Below are 15276 nucleotides of genomic sequence, written 5' to 3' on the forward strand. Positions count from 1 at the left end.
ATCATATGCTGTGCAGAATCTGGTTTCCTCTCAGAATTTTAATTCATATGTTGCACTTTTGAATGTTTATTTATGTTGCTGATGAGGCGTACGATATCCAAATGATCTTTGAAAATGACAGATGTGTTTTACTTCTGTGAGGAAGCTCATCATAAATGCATCATCAGTACCTGTTTGAGAGCTAGGCCTCTCACCAAGTCGGGTTGTTCTGATGTTTTTTTTTTTAGTGGTTGTAAAACTACAGTGTGCAGGATTTAGTGCCATCTAGTGATGAGGTTGCAGAATGTTTTTTCCTGAAGTCTTCCTTAACCTCTTCACTCCATTTGAGTACATGATCCTGGCCACCATCATAGCAAACTGCATTGTGCTGGCGTTGGAGCAACACCTGCCAGCCTTGGACAAAACGCCGATGTCGGAGCGCCTGGTAAGTCGCTGTTTTCACTTCTTTTTTCCTCCTGCACTTTATACTGTTGTAATATTAAACAGATCATAAAGTCAAGTCCATAAGTGTTTGGACAATGGCACATCTTTTGTACTTTTGTCTCTGCAAAAACACTGTGGAGTTAAAAAGAAAAATTGCAAACATTTTTATACACACACTACCTCCATTTTCAGAGGTCACACGTAATCAGACAAACTAAATTTTCATGCAAATCATTACTTTCACAGCTGGTTTTGTTCAGACAAGCCAAGCGATGGATACATGAACATTTCCAAGTCACTGAAGATGTCTCGGACTTCATTTGCATTAATCCTTAAGAAGTACCATCAGTATGGTAAATCTGTCTGGGGCAGGCAGTTCTCAAATCCTGGGTGAACATGCAAGAAGGAGATGAGTGAGGGAAGCCACCAAGACACCCATAACAACTGCAAAGACTACAGGCTTCTGTGGTTGTAGCTGGAGACACTGTGCATCGTGCAAATTTTGTCTGATGTATCACAAAATTCACAAAAGCTTATAAGTCCTTCAGTGTTGTCATGGATGTCTTGGTGGCTTCCCTCATTGCACCTATGTCTAGCAGCATGTAAATGCATCCAGGTTATGCGGAAATGTTTTAAGGCATGGGGTGGTAAATACGTAATATCACAATTAGCAGTAAAAGGATTATCACAAATGTCATTAAATCAAATTGTATGATACTTTTAATTACTCTTGTCCCTCAAATTTTGGGGCCTGAAAGTGAAACTCAACAAATATTTCTGCAGTGAAGCCAGTTACAAAATGAAATGTGTCCACTGCCCCTCTTTAGTCAATCCCTACTCGAGTTTTTTAACATCAGAGGTTTTTGTGCTGGTGTCTCTGGCTCATAGCGCTCCCACAGGTGGCCCTGGGGAGTGTCAGTCATCTGACCAGCTAGTAAAACCTTAATGCTAGACTCCCTAGTATTGGAACATAGACAGTCTGGCCCCAGTTATGTGCAGGTACAACAACCACTGCAAGTAGTTTGGCTGCTGATGGTGATGTCTTGGAAGCGTTGTCTGCTTCAGCTGCAAATTGGTCATTTTGTTACCAATGCAAAGGGCGTGGTTCATAGGTCACATTGGAGACAGGAATCTGGGTGATTTGTTCAGGCAAGGCATTGAGGTTTTATTGGAAATTAGTTCTGAGACAAAGGGTCACCAACCCTGCTGCTGGAGATCACCTGCCCTGTGTGTTTCCCATCATGTGCACCTGCTGCAGCCACAGCTGATTAGTCAAGTCTGGTGTTTCCTGGCTCTTGATTGGCTGAGGACTCTTGAATTAGTTATTTAGCAGTAAGTGGAGGAGTGAGAGTTGGAAAACATGCAGGTGATCTCCAGGAGCAGGGTCGCTGAGCTGTGTCTCAGATAATGCGCAACACCACCTCCCATTTCCCATCCAGTATTCCACAACATTGGGGTCTACAATACTGGATGGAAAAAAGTCATTTTTAAAGGCATGAGAGAAAGCATCAGATTTTCTCCAAACCCTTCTGATGGGTCATGATGCGTCAATATTACATAAAGGAAACAGTATTTGCAGTACAAATTTAACGTTCTGTTATTTGCTTTGGATGTGGGTATAATTGTTTTATTTTTAAATTTCCTTTCAAATAGGTTTTTTTGTGTGAGGGTTTGCAAGTTATTAGTATGATTTCCTCTCAACGGGAAGACCCCATGTTCGGCATGCTACATCTGGAGTTACATGGTAAATGACTGCATTTCTGTGGCGCTTTTCCATCTGATGCAAATGCTCGGAGCGCTTTACAATGATGCCTCACATTCACACACACACACTCAAACACTGATTTAGGATCCTCCCCAAGTGATTTTCCTGTCCGTTAGGGAATAAACAGAGGACTGTCTGGTCGCAAACCCACTTCTTGAACTAGAGTCCATCACTTCCCAGTGGAAGGGTGTCTGTTCAGACTGTTCAACATTCAGATTCAAATTCAGAGAAACAAAAAAAAAATATATATATATATATATTATATATATATATATATATAAATATATATATATATTTTTTTTAATTTAATGATGTGTTTGGTTATTTATGGACATACAACCCCAATTCCAGTGAAATTGGGACATTGTGTAAATAAAAACAGAATCCAGTGATTTTCAAATCCTCTTCAACCTATATTCAATTCAATACACCACAAAGACAAGATATTTAATGTTCAAACTGATTAACTTTGTTTTTGTGCAAATATTTGCTCATTTTGAAATGGATGCCTGCAACATGTTTCAAAAAAGCTGGGACAGTGGTATGTCTGTGCCACTGTGCCACATCATCTTTCCTTCTAACAACACTCAATAAGTGTTTGGGAACTGAGGACACTAATTGTTGAAGCTTTGTAGGTGGAATTCTTTCCCATTCTTGCTTGATGTATGACTTCAGTTGTTTAACAGTCCGGAGTCTCCGTTGTCATTTTTTTGCGCTTCATAATGTGCCACACATTTTCAATGGGCAACAGGTCTGGACTGCAGGCAGGCCAGTCTAGTATCCGCACTCTTACTACGAAGCCACGCTGTTGTAACACGTGCAGAATGTGGCTTGGCATTGTCTTGCTGAAATAAGCAGGGACGTCCTTGAAAAAGATGTTGCTTGGATGGCAGCATGTGTTGCTCCAACACCTGGATGTACTTTTTTGCATTGATGGTGCCATCACAGATGTGTAAGTTGCCCATGCCATGGGCACTAACACACCCCCATACCATCACAGATGCTGGCTTTTGAACTTTGCGCTGGTAACAATCTGGATGGTCTTTTTCCTCTTTTGTCCGAGGACACGACGTCCATGATTTCCAAAAACAATTTGAAATGTGGACTCAGACCACAGCACACTTTTCCACTTTGCGTCTGTCCATTTCAAATGAGCTCAGGCCCAGAGAAGGCGGCGGCGTTTCTGGATGTTGATGTATGGCTTTCGCTTTGCATGGTAGAGTTTTAACTTGCACTTGTAGATGTAGCAACAAACTGTGTTAACTGACAATGGTTTTCTGAAGTGTTCCAGAGCCCACGCAATAAGATCCTTAACACAATGGTGTCGGTTTTTAATGCAGTGCCGCCTGAGGGATCGAAGGTCACCGGCATTAATGTTGGTTTTCAGCCTTGCCACTTACGTGTAGAAAGTTCTCCAGATTCTCTGAATCTTCTGATTATACGAGTATTATGGACTGTAGATGATGGAATCCTTAAATTCCTTGCAGTTGAACATTGAGAAACATTGTTCTTAAACTGTTGGACTATTTTTTTCACGCAGTTGTTCACAAAGTGGTGATTCTCGCCCCATCTTTGCTTGTGAACGGCTGAACCTTTTGGGGATGCTCCTTTTATACCCAATCATGACACTCACTTGTTAGCAATTAGGTGTTTTTTGAGCATTCATCAACTTTCCCAGTCTTTTGTTGCCCCGTCCCAACTTTTTTGAAATGTGTTGCAGGCATCCATTTCAAAATGAGCAAATATTTCCACAAAAACAATAAAGTTTATCAGTTTGAACATTAAATATCTTGTCTTTGTGGTGTATTCAATTGAATATACGTAAGTTGAAGAAGATTTGCAAATCATTGTATTCTGTTTTTATTTACACAACGTACCAACTTCATTGGAATTGGGGTTGTATTCAAAACAAAATATTTCCTAAACTCATTTAATTTGTTCTTTTACTCTTTCTTTTGAGGTACTTTTAGATTAATATCGTTTGACTACAGTGCACCCGGAAAGTATTCACAGCACTTCAAATTTTCCACATTTTATGTTACAGCCTTATTCCAAAATAGATTAATTTTTTCCCTCAAAATTCCACCCACAACACCCCATAATGACAACATGAAAAACATTTTTGAAAATTTTTTTAAAACAAAAAAGTAAGACGTCACATGTACATAAGTATTCACAGCCTTTGCTCAATGCTTGCTGAATGCACAGCCATTTTCAGATCTCTCCAGAGATGTTCAATCAGATTCAGGTCTGGGCTCTGGCTGGGCCACTCAAGGACATTCACAGAGTTGTCCTGAAGCCACTCCTTTGATATCTTGGCTGTGTGCTTAGGGTCATTGTCCTGCTGAAAGATGAACCCTCACCCCAGTGTGAGGTCAAGAGCGCTCTCGAGCAGGTTTTCATCCAGGATGTCTCTGTACATATCTGTATTCATCTTTCCCTCAATCCTGACTAGTCTCCCAGTTCCTGCTGCTGAAAAACATCCCCACAGCATGATGCTGCCACCACCATGCTTCACTGTAGGGATGGTGCCTGGTTTCCTCCAAACATGACACCAAAGAGTTCAATCTTTGTCTCATCAGACCAGAGAATTTTGTTTCTTGTGGTCTGAGAGTCCTTCAGGTGTCTTTTGTCAAACTCCAGGCGGGCTGCCACGTGCCTTTTAATAAGGAGTGGCTTCCGTCTGGCCACTCTACCATACAGGCCTGATTGGTGGATTGCTGCAGAGATGGTTGTCCTTCTGGAAGGTTCTTCTCTCGCCACAGAGGAATGCTGGAGCTCTGACAGAGTGACCATCAGTTTCTTGGTCACCTCCCTGACTAAGGTCCTTCTCCTCTGAACTTCTATTTACAGATGATGGAGGGCACCGTTCTCATTGGTACCTTCAAAGCAGCAGAAATGTTTCTGTATCCTTCCTCAGATTTGTGCCTCGAGACAATCCTGTCTTAGAGGTCTACAGACAATCCTTTGACTTTATGCTTGGTTTGTGCTCTGACTGTCAACTGTGGGACCTTATATGTAGACAGGTGTGTGTCTTTCCAAATCAAGTCCAATCAACTGAATTCACCTCAGGTGGACTCCAATTAAACAGCAGAAACATCTCAAGGATGATCAGTGGAAACAGGATGCACCTGAACTCAATTCTGAGCTTCATAGCAAAGGCTGTGAATACTTACGTATATGGGATTTTTCTTTTTCTTTTTTATAAATTTGTAAAAAGTAAGTCCCTTCGGCTGCTCCCTTGTTTGCACTCGGGGTCGCCACAGCAAATCCAAGGTGTCTCTGCATGTTGAATTGGCACAGGTTTTATGCCGGATGCCCTTCCTGATGCAACTCCACATTACATGGAGAAATGTGGCAGGGGTGGGATTTGAACCCAGAACCTTCTGCACTGAAACCAAGCGCATTAACCACTTGGCCACCACCCCTCTTTTATAAATTTGTAAAAAAAAAAAAAAAAAAAAAAAAAAGCTTTTCTTACATTGTTATTATGGGGTGTTGTGTGGAGAATTTTGAGGGGGAAAATGAATTTCATCCATTTTGGAATAAGGCTGTAAGATTAAAAATTGTGGAAAAGATGAGGTGCTGTGAATATTTTCTGAATGCACTGTATTACACTCACATAAGATATCCCAATATTATGATTTAGCAATGTTTTAGTGTTCTTTTCTGTTATGAATAAGCAGTCAAATTTGTCAGCTTAATTGAAAATACAATCAGTAATCAGGCGACAAGAAAAAGGCAGAGTTACTTAAAGAATTACAGCTAATAGCCTTGACACAAAAGCCCATTTTACTGCACATGGGCACATGATGTTATCGAGAAAATGAAAAGGATGAGTAGTTACATCCTATTTTAAATCAGAGAGGCAATAATAATTAAGCACAATGTTCCTACAGTAATCATGGAAACTATTAGCAATCCCACTTTTTGCTTTGTGTTAAACTAACAAATGTACTCTGCATATATTGCATAAATCACTCTTTCCCAATTCTCGTTCCCGGGACTCAGTGTACTGCACATTTTCCATTTGTCCCTGAACTAATCAAAGGAGATCAGCTCATTCAGGTAGACAGGAAGTGATAACAAATGCTTTTATATAGGAAAACATACATGTCTAAAATGGACGTGATGGGCTGTGGAGGTTTCAAACAATAACTCACAAATAAATGTTCATAGAGAGTTACAATTTTGCACAACAGTGAATATTAGCACAAGGATGAAATATTTACAATTTGGCATATCTTGCCAGAAACAATCAGGAGATATTAATTGATTGATTCCCATGTTTTCATTCAGGTTGATGATGTCAAGCTGCCACCTTATGGTGGACATGACAAATAGTTATACAGTACTATGGAAATAGTGATGACATCATCATATGATGACACCAAATCACCAAAGGCTGCAATTTAAATAAATGAATCAATCATCTTCACATGCTGTGCTGCGCATCTCTCTTAAAATGCAATTTTACCTCCATTGGATGCTTTGCTTTATGCGCATTTCGTGAAGCGTGATTAAATGTGTGGGTGCAGAGTTTTCTTTCATTCACAGGTGATGGGTTGCAGGTCAGAAAACGATTACTGATCGCATGTACATCACTGTGAGGTCACGTTCACACGTCATGAAAAAGCGATTCTGTGTGTGAGCCGCGTGTGTTTGTACAGGAATGTGCACTGCGCACGTTAATGCAGCTGTTTGTTTGTTAAACGGTGTACATAAAATATTCCTTTGAATGCTTCACAGATCTCACAAAGTTTCTTAACATATCGAAGCTGTGAATGAAATAACATTTGGATCAATCTGTAACCAGAACCAGGGGTGCGTTAATGCACAGGTGCGAGCTGCATTTACCCATAACTATCGATGCATATTTACACATAAGTGCACACACACAATCCTGATGTGTATCATTACCTCAAGTTACCCTGCTTTTACAGGAAAACTTTCCATTAAGGAAGCACATGCTTGTGTCGGATGTCGGCTATGTTCTTTGCTGTGTGTTGAACAGCTTTTTTAAGAAGGAAACTTGCTTTCTGAAACTTCAGATCTCCCGGCTTCTTATCTTCACTTCACTAATGCCTGACACTGCCTAATAGACATGACAGAGTTCATCATGATTGTGACATGAATATTCAATCACCGGCCATTTCATTTAGCCGTGTGGAGTGACTTATTGGCCCTGCACCAAAATGTATTGTAACTGCTTTGGAATTTTGTGGAAGTGAAAGTGGCCAATTTAAATAGTTGTCAGAATGACTTGAAACAATTTAGAATGTGGAACAGGTGTGGGATGAACCAGTGGATATGTCACATTCAGGTGGCTGGAACCTTGTGTCGATATGCACATTTTTGGACCTGGGGAAACTCACTTAAACTGAATTAAACGTTCGCTTCAAATTTCTGGCTTTGACTTTGCAGATCAGACCCAAAATGCAAAAGTAGCCAAAAACACAAACATGATGCATGTGATCAACAAAAAAGAAGAAGAAAAAAGGACTTGCTCCAGGTACAGGAGACGTGTCCCAGGACATAAATTCTACATGTACAGCACAAGACGTACAGAGGACAGCCCGACCGATATGGATTTTTTGTGGGTCGATATAATTTCGATGTTATGGAGTAAAAAAAGACACAATACTGATATATCTGCCAGTATATATCAAAAAATTCCAGTGATTCCAACATTTCATTATCAACTCTTTATGACAAAGAAATGTAATTGATGCTTGATATTGTATAGTTTAAACACAAACGTTATTATAAATTGCTATAAATATAACCACCAACAATCAGCTAACGTATCTCTTGCTGGCTTCACGCGCACTGCCATTTGCCCTGTCACTTCACTCTGCATTTACATAAAATAGACTTCTCGTCTAATTCGGCAGTGACGAGCTGGCTGCATAGTGACCACTTGTCTGTTGTCACTGTAAATCACCCACTCTGACTGAAAACGAATGGGAGCTTGTCGCTTTGACTTTGTCTCTTGTAGCTAAGGTGACCAAGGGGTGACGGGGATCCCAGCAATGCTTGATAGCATTGTAAACAATTTTGTTGGTGTGCCCTCTGTCAGTCAGACTAGGTAATGAGACGATTTCCAATAGATGAAGTGTTTTCTGCATTGTTTATTTGGTAAAATAAAAGTTTTCATATTGGCAAAAATAATGGCGATACAAGTATATTTGTGAATGGCGCATATTGGCCGATATTACTGGCCAACTGATATATTGGTCGGGCTCCAGTACAGAGCTACAACAGATATTTGTATATACGGGGGGAAGAAAATCAAGTCCCATGGATCAGGGTTAGGGTGAGTGTAAATGTCGGAGTTGATGAATTGGATGGCATGGTGTTGTCACGTGATTATGATCAGCCAATCAGAGGCATTCTGTCTCTTGTACCTATAGCCAGCAACCAAAAAAGCTTTCTGAGGGAATAAATGTTGACAGTAGTTTGAACGTACACTGATCCTGGATCATAAAGACCCTGACAGAACCTGACGCAGACATGGAGTGATTAAAAATAAGGTGATTTCTTCTAAATCCTCCTTTCTTCTTTCTCCTAACAGGACGACACAGAGCCATACTTTATTGGAATATTTTGCTTTGAGGCAGGCATCAAAATCATTGCCTTGGGCTTTGCTTTCCACAAAGGCTCCTACCTGCGTAATGGCTGGAATGTAATGGACTTTGTGGTGGTCCTGACAGGGTGAGTAGCACTGGCTTAATGGCTTCTGCAGAGCTGTTTACTGACAGAGCTGATGGTCAAGAGTGATTAATGAGATCTGGTCTGGGTGGTGCATTTCCACTGAGCCATTCCTGATGGCTGCATGCTTTCTTCTTTCAAATAAATGTTCTTCATGTGTAGAAAGTAGCAGACCACATCTCAATGTACTGGAGAAAAGGAATGTAAGGCTTTTGTTGAAGCTCCGTATTTGTGCATTACTAAAAACTTCTGAAGTGTACACTTGTGGTAAATTAACATAATGTTGAAATAACAACTATGTTGCCAACTGGGTGGGTAAACGATGGCTACAGTGGTTCACAAACACTTCACCTCTGGTCAGATTCGCGTCCACAGCACTTTACTATTGTGTCATTTCACCCCCTAATATATAACTGTATAGTATTATTAAACTGGTAAGGCAGTGCATGTCTGGTAGGCTTTATTATTATGGTTTACATTGTATAATGTAGATAATAATGTGGGTAGGGTTCAAAATTACTCGTGTACATTACATAAGAAAACAAGAGCAATCTGACATTTGTGACATCTGTCAAGGGTTGAGGAGGACTCAAAATAACAGATAAGTGATTCACATCGTGACCCAGACTTTACCTGGATCCGGATTTTACAACACAATGCAATAACTGCACACTGATCAAGAATGATCCAACTGATCAAGATGTTGCAATCTGATATTTGATTCACAAGCTTAAACACAATAGTGTCTTCATGATCTTGGTTTTACATCGTGATGTCGTATCCATGAAGTAGTTTTGACATAATCCTTAAAAGTCTACAAAATGAAATCCTAATCCAGAATCTGGATTCGGATCCAGATCACCTCCAAAATTTAATGGAGTCTTCCAAGGCCTAACACCAATGTGTGGTGAAAATTTGGTGAAAATCCGTTAAGTAGGTTTGATGTAGTCCTAACTCAGCCACATGGGGTGTGCAGCCGGTACATTCTGAGTGCCGGTCCCAAGCCTGGATAAATGAGGAGGGTTGCGTCAGGAAGGGCATCCGGCGTAAAACAAGCCAACCCAACTATGCAGACTCAGAATCGAATTCCCATACCGCATCGGTCGTGGCCCGGGTTAACAACGTCCGCCACCGGTGCTATTGCCCAACAGGGTGCCGGTGGAAATTGGGCTACTGCTGGGCGAAGACGACGACGAAAAAGAGGAGGAAAACGTTGCCACGAACAGCGGGAGAAGAAGAAAACTAGAAGGGTGGAAATGAGAGTGGGGACTTTGAATGTTGGTAGTATGACTGGTAAAGGGAGAGAGCTGGCTGATATGATGGAGAGGAGAAAGGTAGACATATTGTGTGTGCAAGAGACCAAGTGGAAGGGAAGTAAGAGCAGGAGCATCGGCGGTGGGTACAAGTTGTTGTACCATGGTGAGGACAGAAAGAGAAATGGTGTTGGGGTCATTTTAAAGGAAGAGTATGTTAAAAGTGTGTTGGAGGTTAAGCGAGTGTCTGACAGGGTGATGAGTGTGAAGTTGGAAATTGAAGGGGTGATGATGAATATCATCAGTGCATATGCCCCACAGGTAGGTTGTGAGATGAAGGAGAAAGAAGATTTCTGGAGTGTGTTAGATGAGGTGGTGGAGAGTGTGCCCAAGCATGAAAGAGTGGTGATAGGAGCAGACTTCAATGGGCATGTTGGTGAAGGGAACAGAGGTGATGAGGAAGTAATGGGTAAATATGGTATCAAGGATAGGAATGGGGAAGGACAGATGGTAGTTGATTTTGCAAAAAGGATGGAAATGGCTGTGGTGAATACCTACTTTAAGAAAAGGGAGGAGCACAGGGTAACATATAAAAGTGGAGGAAGGTGCACACAGGTGGACTACATTCTTTATAGGAGATGCAAGCTAAAAGAAATCACAGACTGTAAGGTGGTAGCAGGAGTGTCACTAGACAGCATAGGATGGTTGTTTGTAGGATGACTTTAGAGGTAAAGAAGAAGAAGAGAGTGAGAGCTCAACCAAGGATCAGATGGTGGAAGCTGAAGGAGGAAGACTGGTGTGTGAAATTTAGCGAGCAGGTGAGAGAAGCACTAGTTGGAGGGGAAGCAATTTTGGACAGTTGGAAGAGTACTGCAGATGTGGTGAGGGAGACAGCTAGGGCAGTACTGGGTATGACATCTGGACAGTGGAAGGAAGACAAGGAGACTTGGTGGTGGAATGAAGAGGTTCAGGAAAGCATAAGGAGAAAGAGGTTGGCGAAAAAGTTTTGGGATAGTCGGAGAGATGAAGAAAGTAGACAGGAGTACAAGGAGATGCGGAGTAAGGTGGGAAGAGAAGTGGCAAAAGCAAAGGAAAAGGCATATTGCGAGCTGTACAAGAAGTTGAATAGTAAGGAAGGAGAAAAGGACTTGTACCGATTGGCCAGACAAAGGGACAGAGCTGGAAAGGATGTGCAGCAGGTTAGGGTGGTAAAAGATGCACATGGTAATGTGCTGATGAGTGAAGAGTGTGTGCTGAGAAGGTGGAGGGAATATTTCGAAGAGTTGATGAATAAAGAAAATGAGCGAGAGAAAAGGCTGGATGATGTGGTGAGAGTAAATCAGGAAGTAAAAGAGTTTAGCAAGGAAGAAGTGAGGGCTGCTATGAAGAGGGTGAAGAGTGGAAAGGCAGTTGGTCCAGATGACATTCCAATGGAGGCATGGAAATGTCTAGGAGAGATGGCAGTAGAGTTTCTAACCAGATTGTTTAATAAAATCTTGGAAAGTGAGAGGATGCCTGAGGAGTGGAGACGAAGTGTGCTGGTACCTATTTTCAAGAACAAGGGTGATGTGCAGAGCTGCAGTAACTACAGAGGCATAAAGCTGATCAGCCACAGCATGAAGTTATGGGAAAGAGTAGTAGAAGCTAGGCTTAGAAAACAGGTGAAGATCTGTGAGCAGCAATATGGTTTCATGCCGAGAAAGAGCACTACAGATGCAATGTTTGCTCTGAGAATACTGTTGGAAAAGTACAGAGAAGGACAGAAAGAGTTACATTGTGTGTTTGTGGACTTAGAAAAAGCTTATGATAGGGTGCCAAGAGAAGAGTTGTGGCATTGTCTGAGGAAGTCTAGAGTGGCAGAGAAGTACGTTAGGGTAGTGCAGGACATGTACAAGAATAGTGTGACAGCGGTGAGATGCGCTTTCGGAATGACAGACTCATTCAAGGTGGAGGTGGGATTACACCAAGGATCAGCTCTGAGTCCTTTCTTGTTTGCAGTGGTGATGGACAGGTTGACAGATGAGATCAGACAGGAGTCCCCATGGACGATGATGTTTGCAGATAACATTGTGATCTGTAGTGAGAGTAGAGGGCAAGTTGAGTTTAGTCTGGAGAAGTGGAGATATGCTTTGGAGAGAAGGGGAATGAAAGTCAGTAGAAGCAAGACTGAGTACATGTGTGTGAATGAGAGGGAGCCCAGTGGAGTAGTGCAGTTACAAGGAGTAGAAGTGGTGAAAGTAGATGAGTTTAAATATTTGGGGTCAACTGTTAAAAGTAATGGAGAGTGTGGTAGAGAGGTGAAGAAGAGAGTGCAGGCAGGGTGGAGTGGGTGGAGAAAGGTGGCAGGAGTGATTTGTGACCGAAGAATATCAGCAAGAGTGAAGGGGAAAGTTTACAAAACAGTAGTGAGACCAGCTATGTTGTATGGTTTAGAGACAGTGGCACTAACAAAAAGACAGGAGGCAGAGCTGGAGGTGGCAGAGCTGAAGATGTTGAGATTCTCTTTGGGAGTGACAAGAATGGACAAGATTAGGAATGAACATATCAGAGGGACAGCTCAGGTGGGACGGTTTGGAGACAAAGTCAGAGAGGCGAGATTGAGATGGTTTGGACATGTGCAGAGGAGGGACCCAGGGTATATAGGGAGAAAGATGCTGAGGATGGAGCCACCAGGCAGGAGGAGAAGAGGGAGACCAAAGAGGAGGTTCATGGATGTGCTGAGAGAGGACATGCAGGTGGTTGGTGTGACAGAGGAAGATACAGAGGACAGGGTGAGATGGAAACGATTGATCTGCTGTGGCGACCCCTAACGGGAACAGCTGAAAGACAAAGAAGAAGAAGGTTTGATGTAGTCCTCATATCTGACAAAGTGAAGCATACAAATTGAAATCCTGATCCAAAATCCAGATCCGGATCATGTCCAAAATTCAGTGGAGTCTTCCATGCCCTAATATCTATCTGTAGTGCAAATCTGGTGAGAATCCGTGAAGCAGGTTTGACGCAATCCTTGAAGGCCTATATAAAGTGAAATCTTGATCCAGAATCTGGATCCGGATCACCTCCAAAATTCAGTGGAGTCTTCCATGCCCTAATGTCTATCTGTGGTGTAAATTTGGTGAGAATCCATGAAGTAGTTTTGACATAATCCTTCAAAGACTAAATAAAGTGAAATCTTGATCCAGAATCCGGATACCTATGAATGGCCGATTATCACATGACAACCAGATACATTAACAGTAACACTAAGGGACCTCTCTAACACACTCTCCATTACTTGGGACAGTTGACCCCTGGTATTTAAACTCATCTACTTTCACCACTTCTCCTTGTAACTGCACTATTCCACTGGGTTCCCTCTCACTCACACACATGTACTCAGTCTTGCTCCTACTGACTTTTATTCCACCGCTCTCCGGAGCATATCTCCACCTCTCCAGGCTAGACTCAACCTGCTCTCTACTCTCACTACTGATCACAATCTACAAACATTGTAGTTCATGGAGACTCCAGTCTGATGTCATCTGTCAACCTGTCCATCACCATTGGGGGAGGCGATGGTGTAGTGGTTAAGTTGTTGGGCTTGAGACCAGAAGATCCTCGGGTCAAATCCCCGCCTGACTGGAAAATCAATAAGGGCCATTGGGCAAGGTCTTTAATCCCCTATTGCTCCCGGTATGTAGTGAGCGCCTTGTATGGCAGCAACCTGACATCAGGGTGAATGTGAGGCATAATTGTAAAACACTTTGAGTGTCTGATGCAGATGGAAAAGCGCTATATAAATGCAGTCCATTTACCATTTCAAGCAAGAAAGGACTCAGAGCTGATCCTTGGTGTAATCCCACCTCCACCTTGAATGAGTCTGTCATTCCTGCTGCGCATCTCACTGCTGTCACACTATCCTTGTACATGTCCTGCACTACCCTCACAGACTTCTCTGCCACTCCAGACTTCCTCATACAATACCACAGCTCTTCTCTTGGCACTCTATCATAAACTTTCTCTAAATCCACAAACACACAATGTATCTCCTCCTGGCCTTCTCTATACTTCATCAGTATTCTCAGAGCAAACATTGCGTCTGCAGTGCTCTTTCTCGGCATGAAACCATATTGCTGCACACAGATCTTCACCTATTTTCTAAGCTTAGCTTCTACTACTCTTTCCCATAACTTCATGCTGTGGCTGATTAACTTTATGCCTCTGTAGTTACTGTAGCTCTGCACATCACTCTTGTTCTTAAAAATAGGGACCAGCACACTTTGTCTCTACTACTCAGGCATCCTCTCACTTTCCAAGATTTTATTAAACAATTTGGTTAGAAACTCAACTGCCATCTTTTCTTTTTTTCTTTATTGTTTATTTGATGAGGACAATGCACATTAATGAACACTGTACATTTTCATGCCTTAGTGTAAATATGCCAGATTTAGCTAAAAAGCTACTTTCCATCTGTAGTCCTCAGACACACAACAACAAACAATAATTACAATAAATAAATTAAAACAAAACATGAGATTATGTATAATACATCTCACCTGTGTTGACAGATTTGATTGTTTTTGAGCCATTTTTTAAGCTCATTTTTAAAAGCACTCAGGGTGGGACTGTCTCGTATCCTTGTTGGAAGGTTGTTCCAGTTTGTACAACCCTTCACAGAGATGGTGTTTTGTCCTGTGGCAGTTCGTCTGAGGGGCACCTCACAGTCCCCTCTAGAAGCAGATCGAGTCCTGAGGTTAGGATCTCTATGTCTAATAAATTCCTCCAGAGGAGGTGGGGCTAGGCCACAGAGAGTTTTATAGATGAGACAAGCACGCTTAAACATTATAAAGTTGTTAAAACTTAAAAGATGGTATTTCTCCAGAATTTCACAGTAATGAGTGGAATATGGCTTTTTAGCAAACACTTTGATGGCTTTTTTATAAAGTTGCTCTAAAGGTTTTAGTACTGTCGTACCAGCAAATGACAATATTGTGCAGCAATATTCAATATGAGACAGGATCATACAATGAAGGTACGATCTGGCAGCATCAGTCGAAATACAAAGCCTGATTTGTTTAAAGTTTTGAAGGTTAAATTTTACAGTGTTGACAACTTTTTTCACATGTTTTTTGAAGCAAAGATTAG

General features: G+C 41.7%; 1 protein-coding gene across 1 annotated transcript in view; it reads left to right on the forward strand.

Moving 5' to 3' along the window:
- The window catches only part of LOC117511260 (voltage-dependent N-type calcium channel subunit alpha-1B-like), a 188678-nt gene that overhangs the window by 6046 nt on the left and 167356 nt on the right, over positions 1-15276 (forward strand). Inside the window, 2 exon segments of the mRNA XM_034171267.1 lie at positions 319-424; positions 8763-8902. Coding sequence (XP_034027158.1) covers positions 319-424; positions 8763-8902 — 246 coding nt within the window.

Source organism: Thalassophryne amazonica, chromosome 5, assembly GCF_902500255.1.
Source record: "Thalassophryne amazonica chromosome 5, fThaAma1.1, whole genome shotgun sequence".
NCBI classification, from domain to species: domain Eukaryota; kingdom Metazoa; phylum Chordata; class Actinopteri; order Batrachoidiformes; family Batrachoididae; genus Thalassophryne; species Thalassophryne amazonica.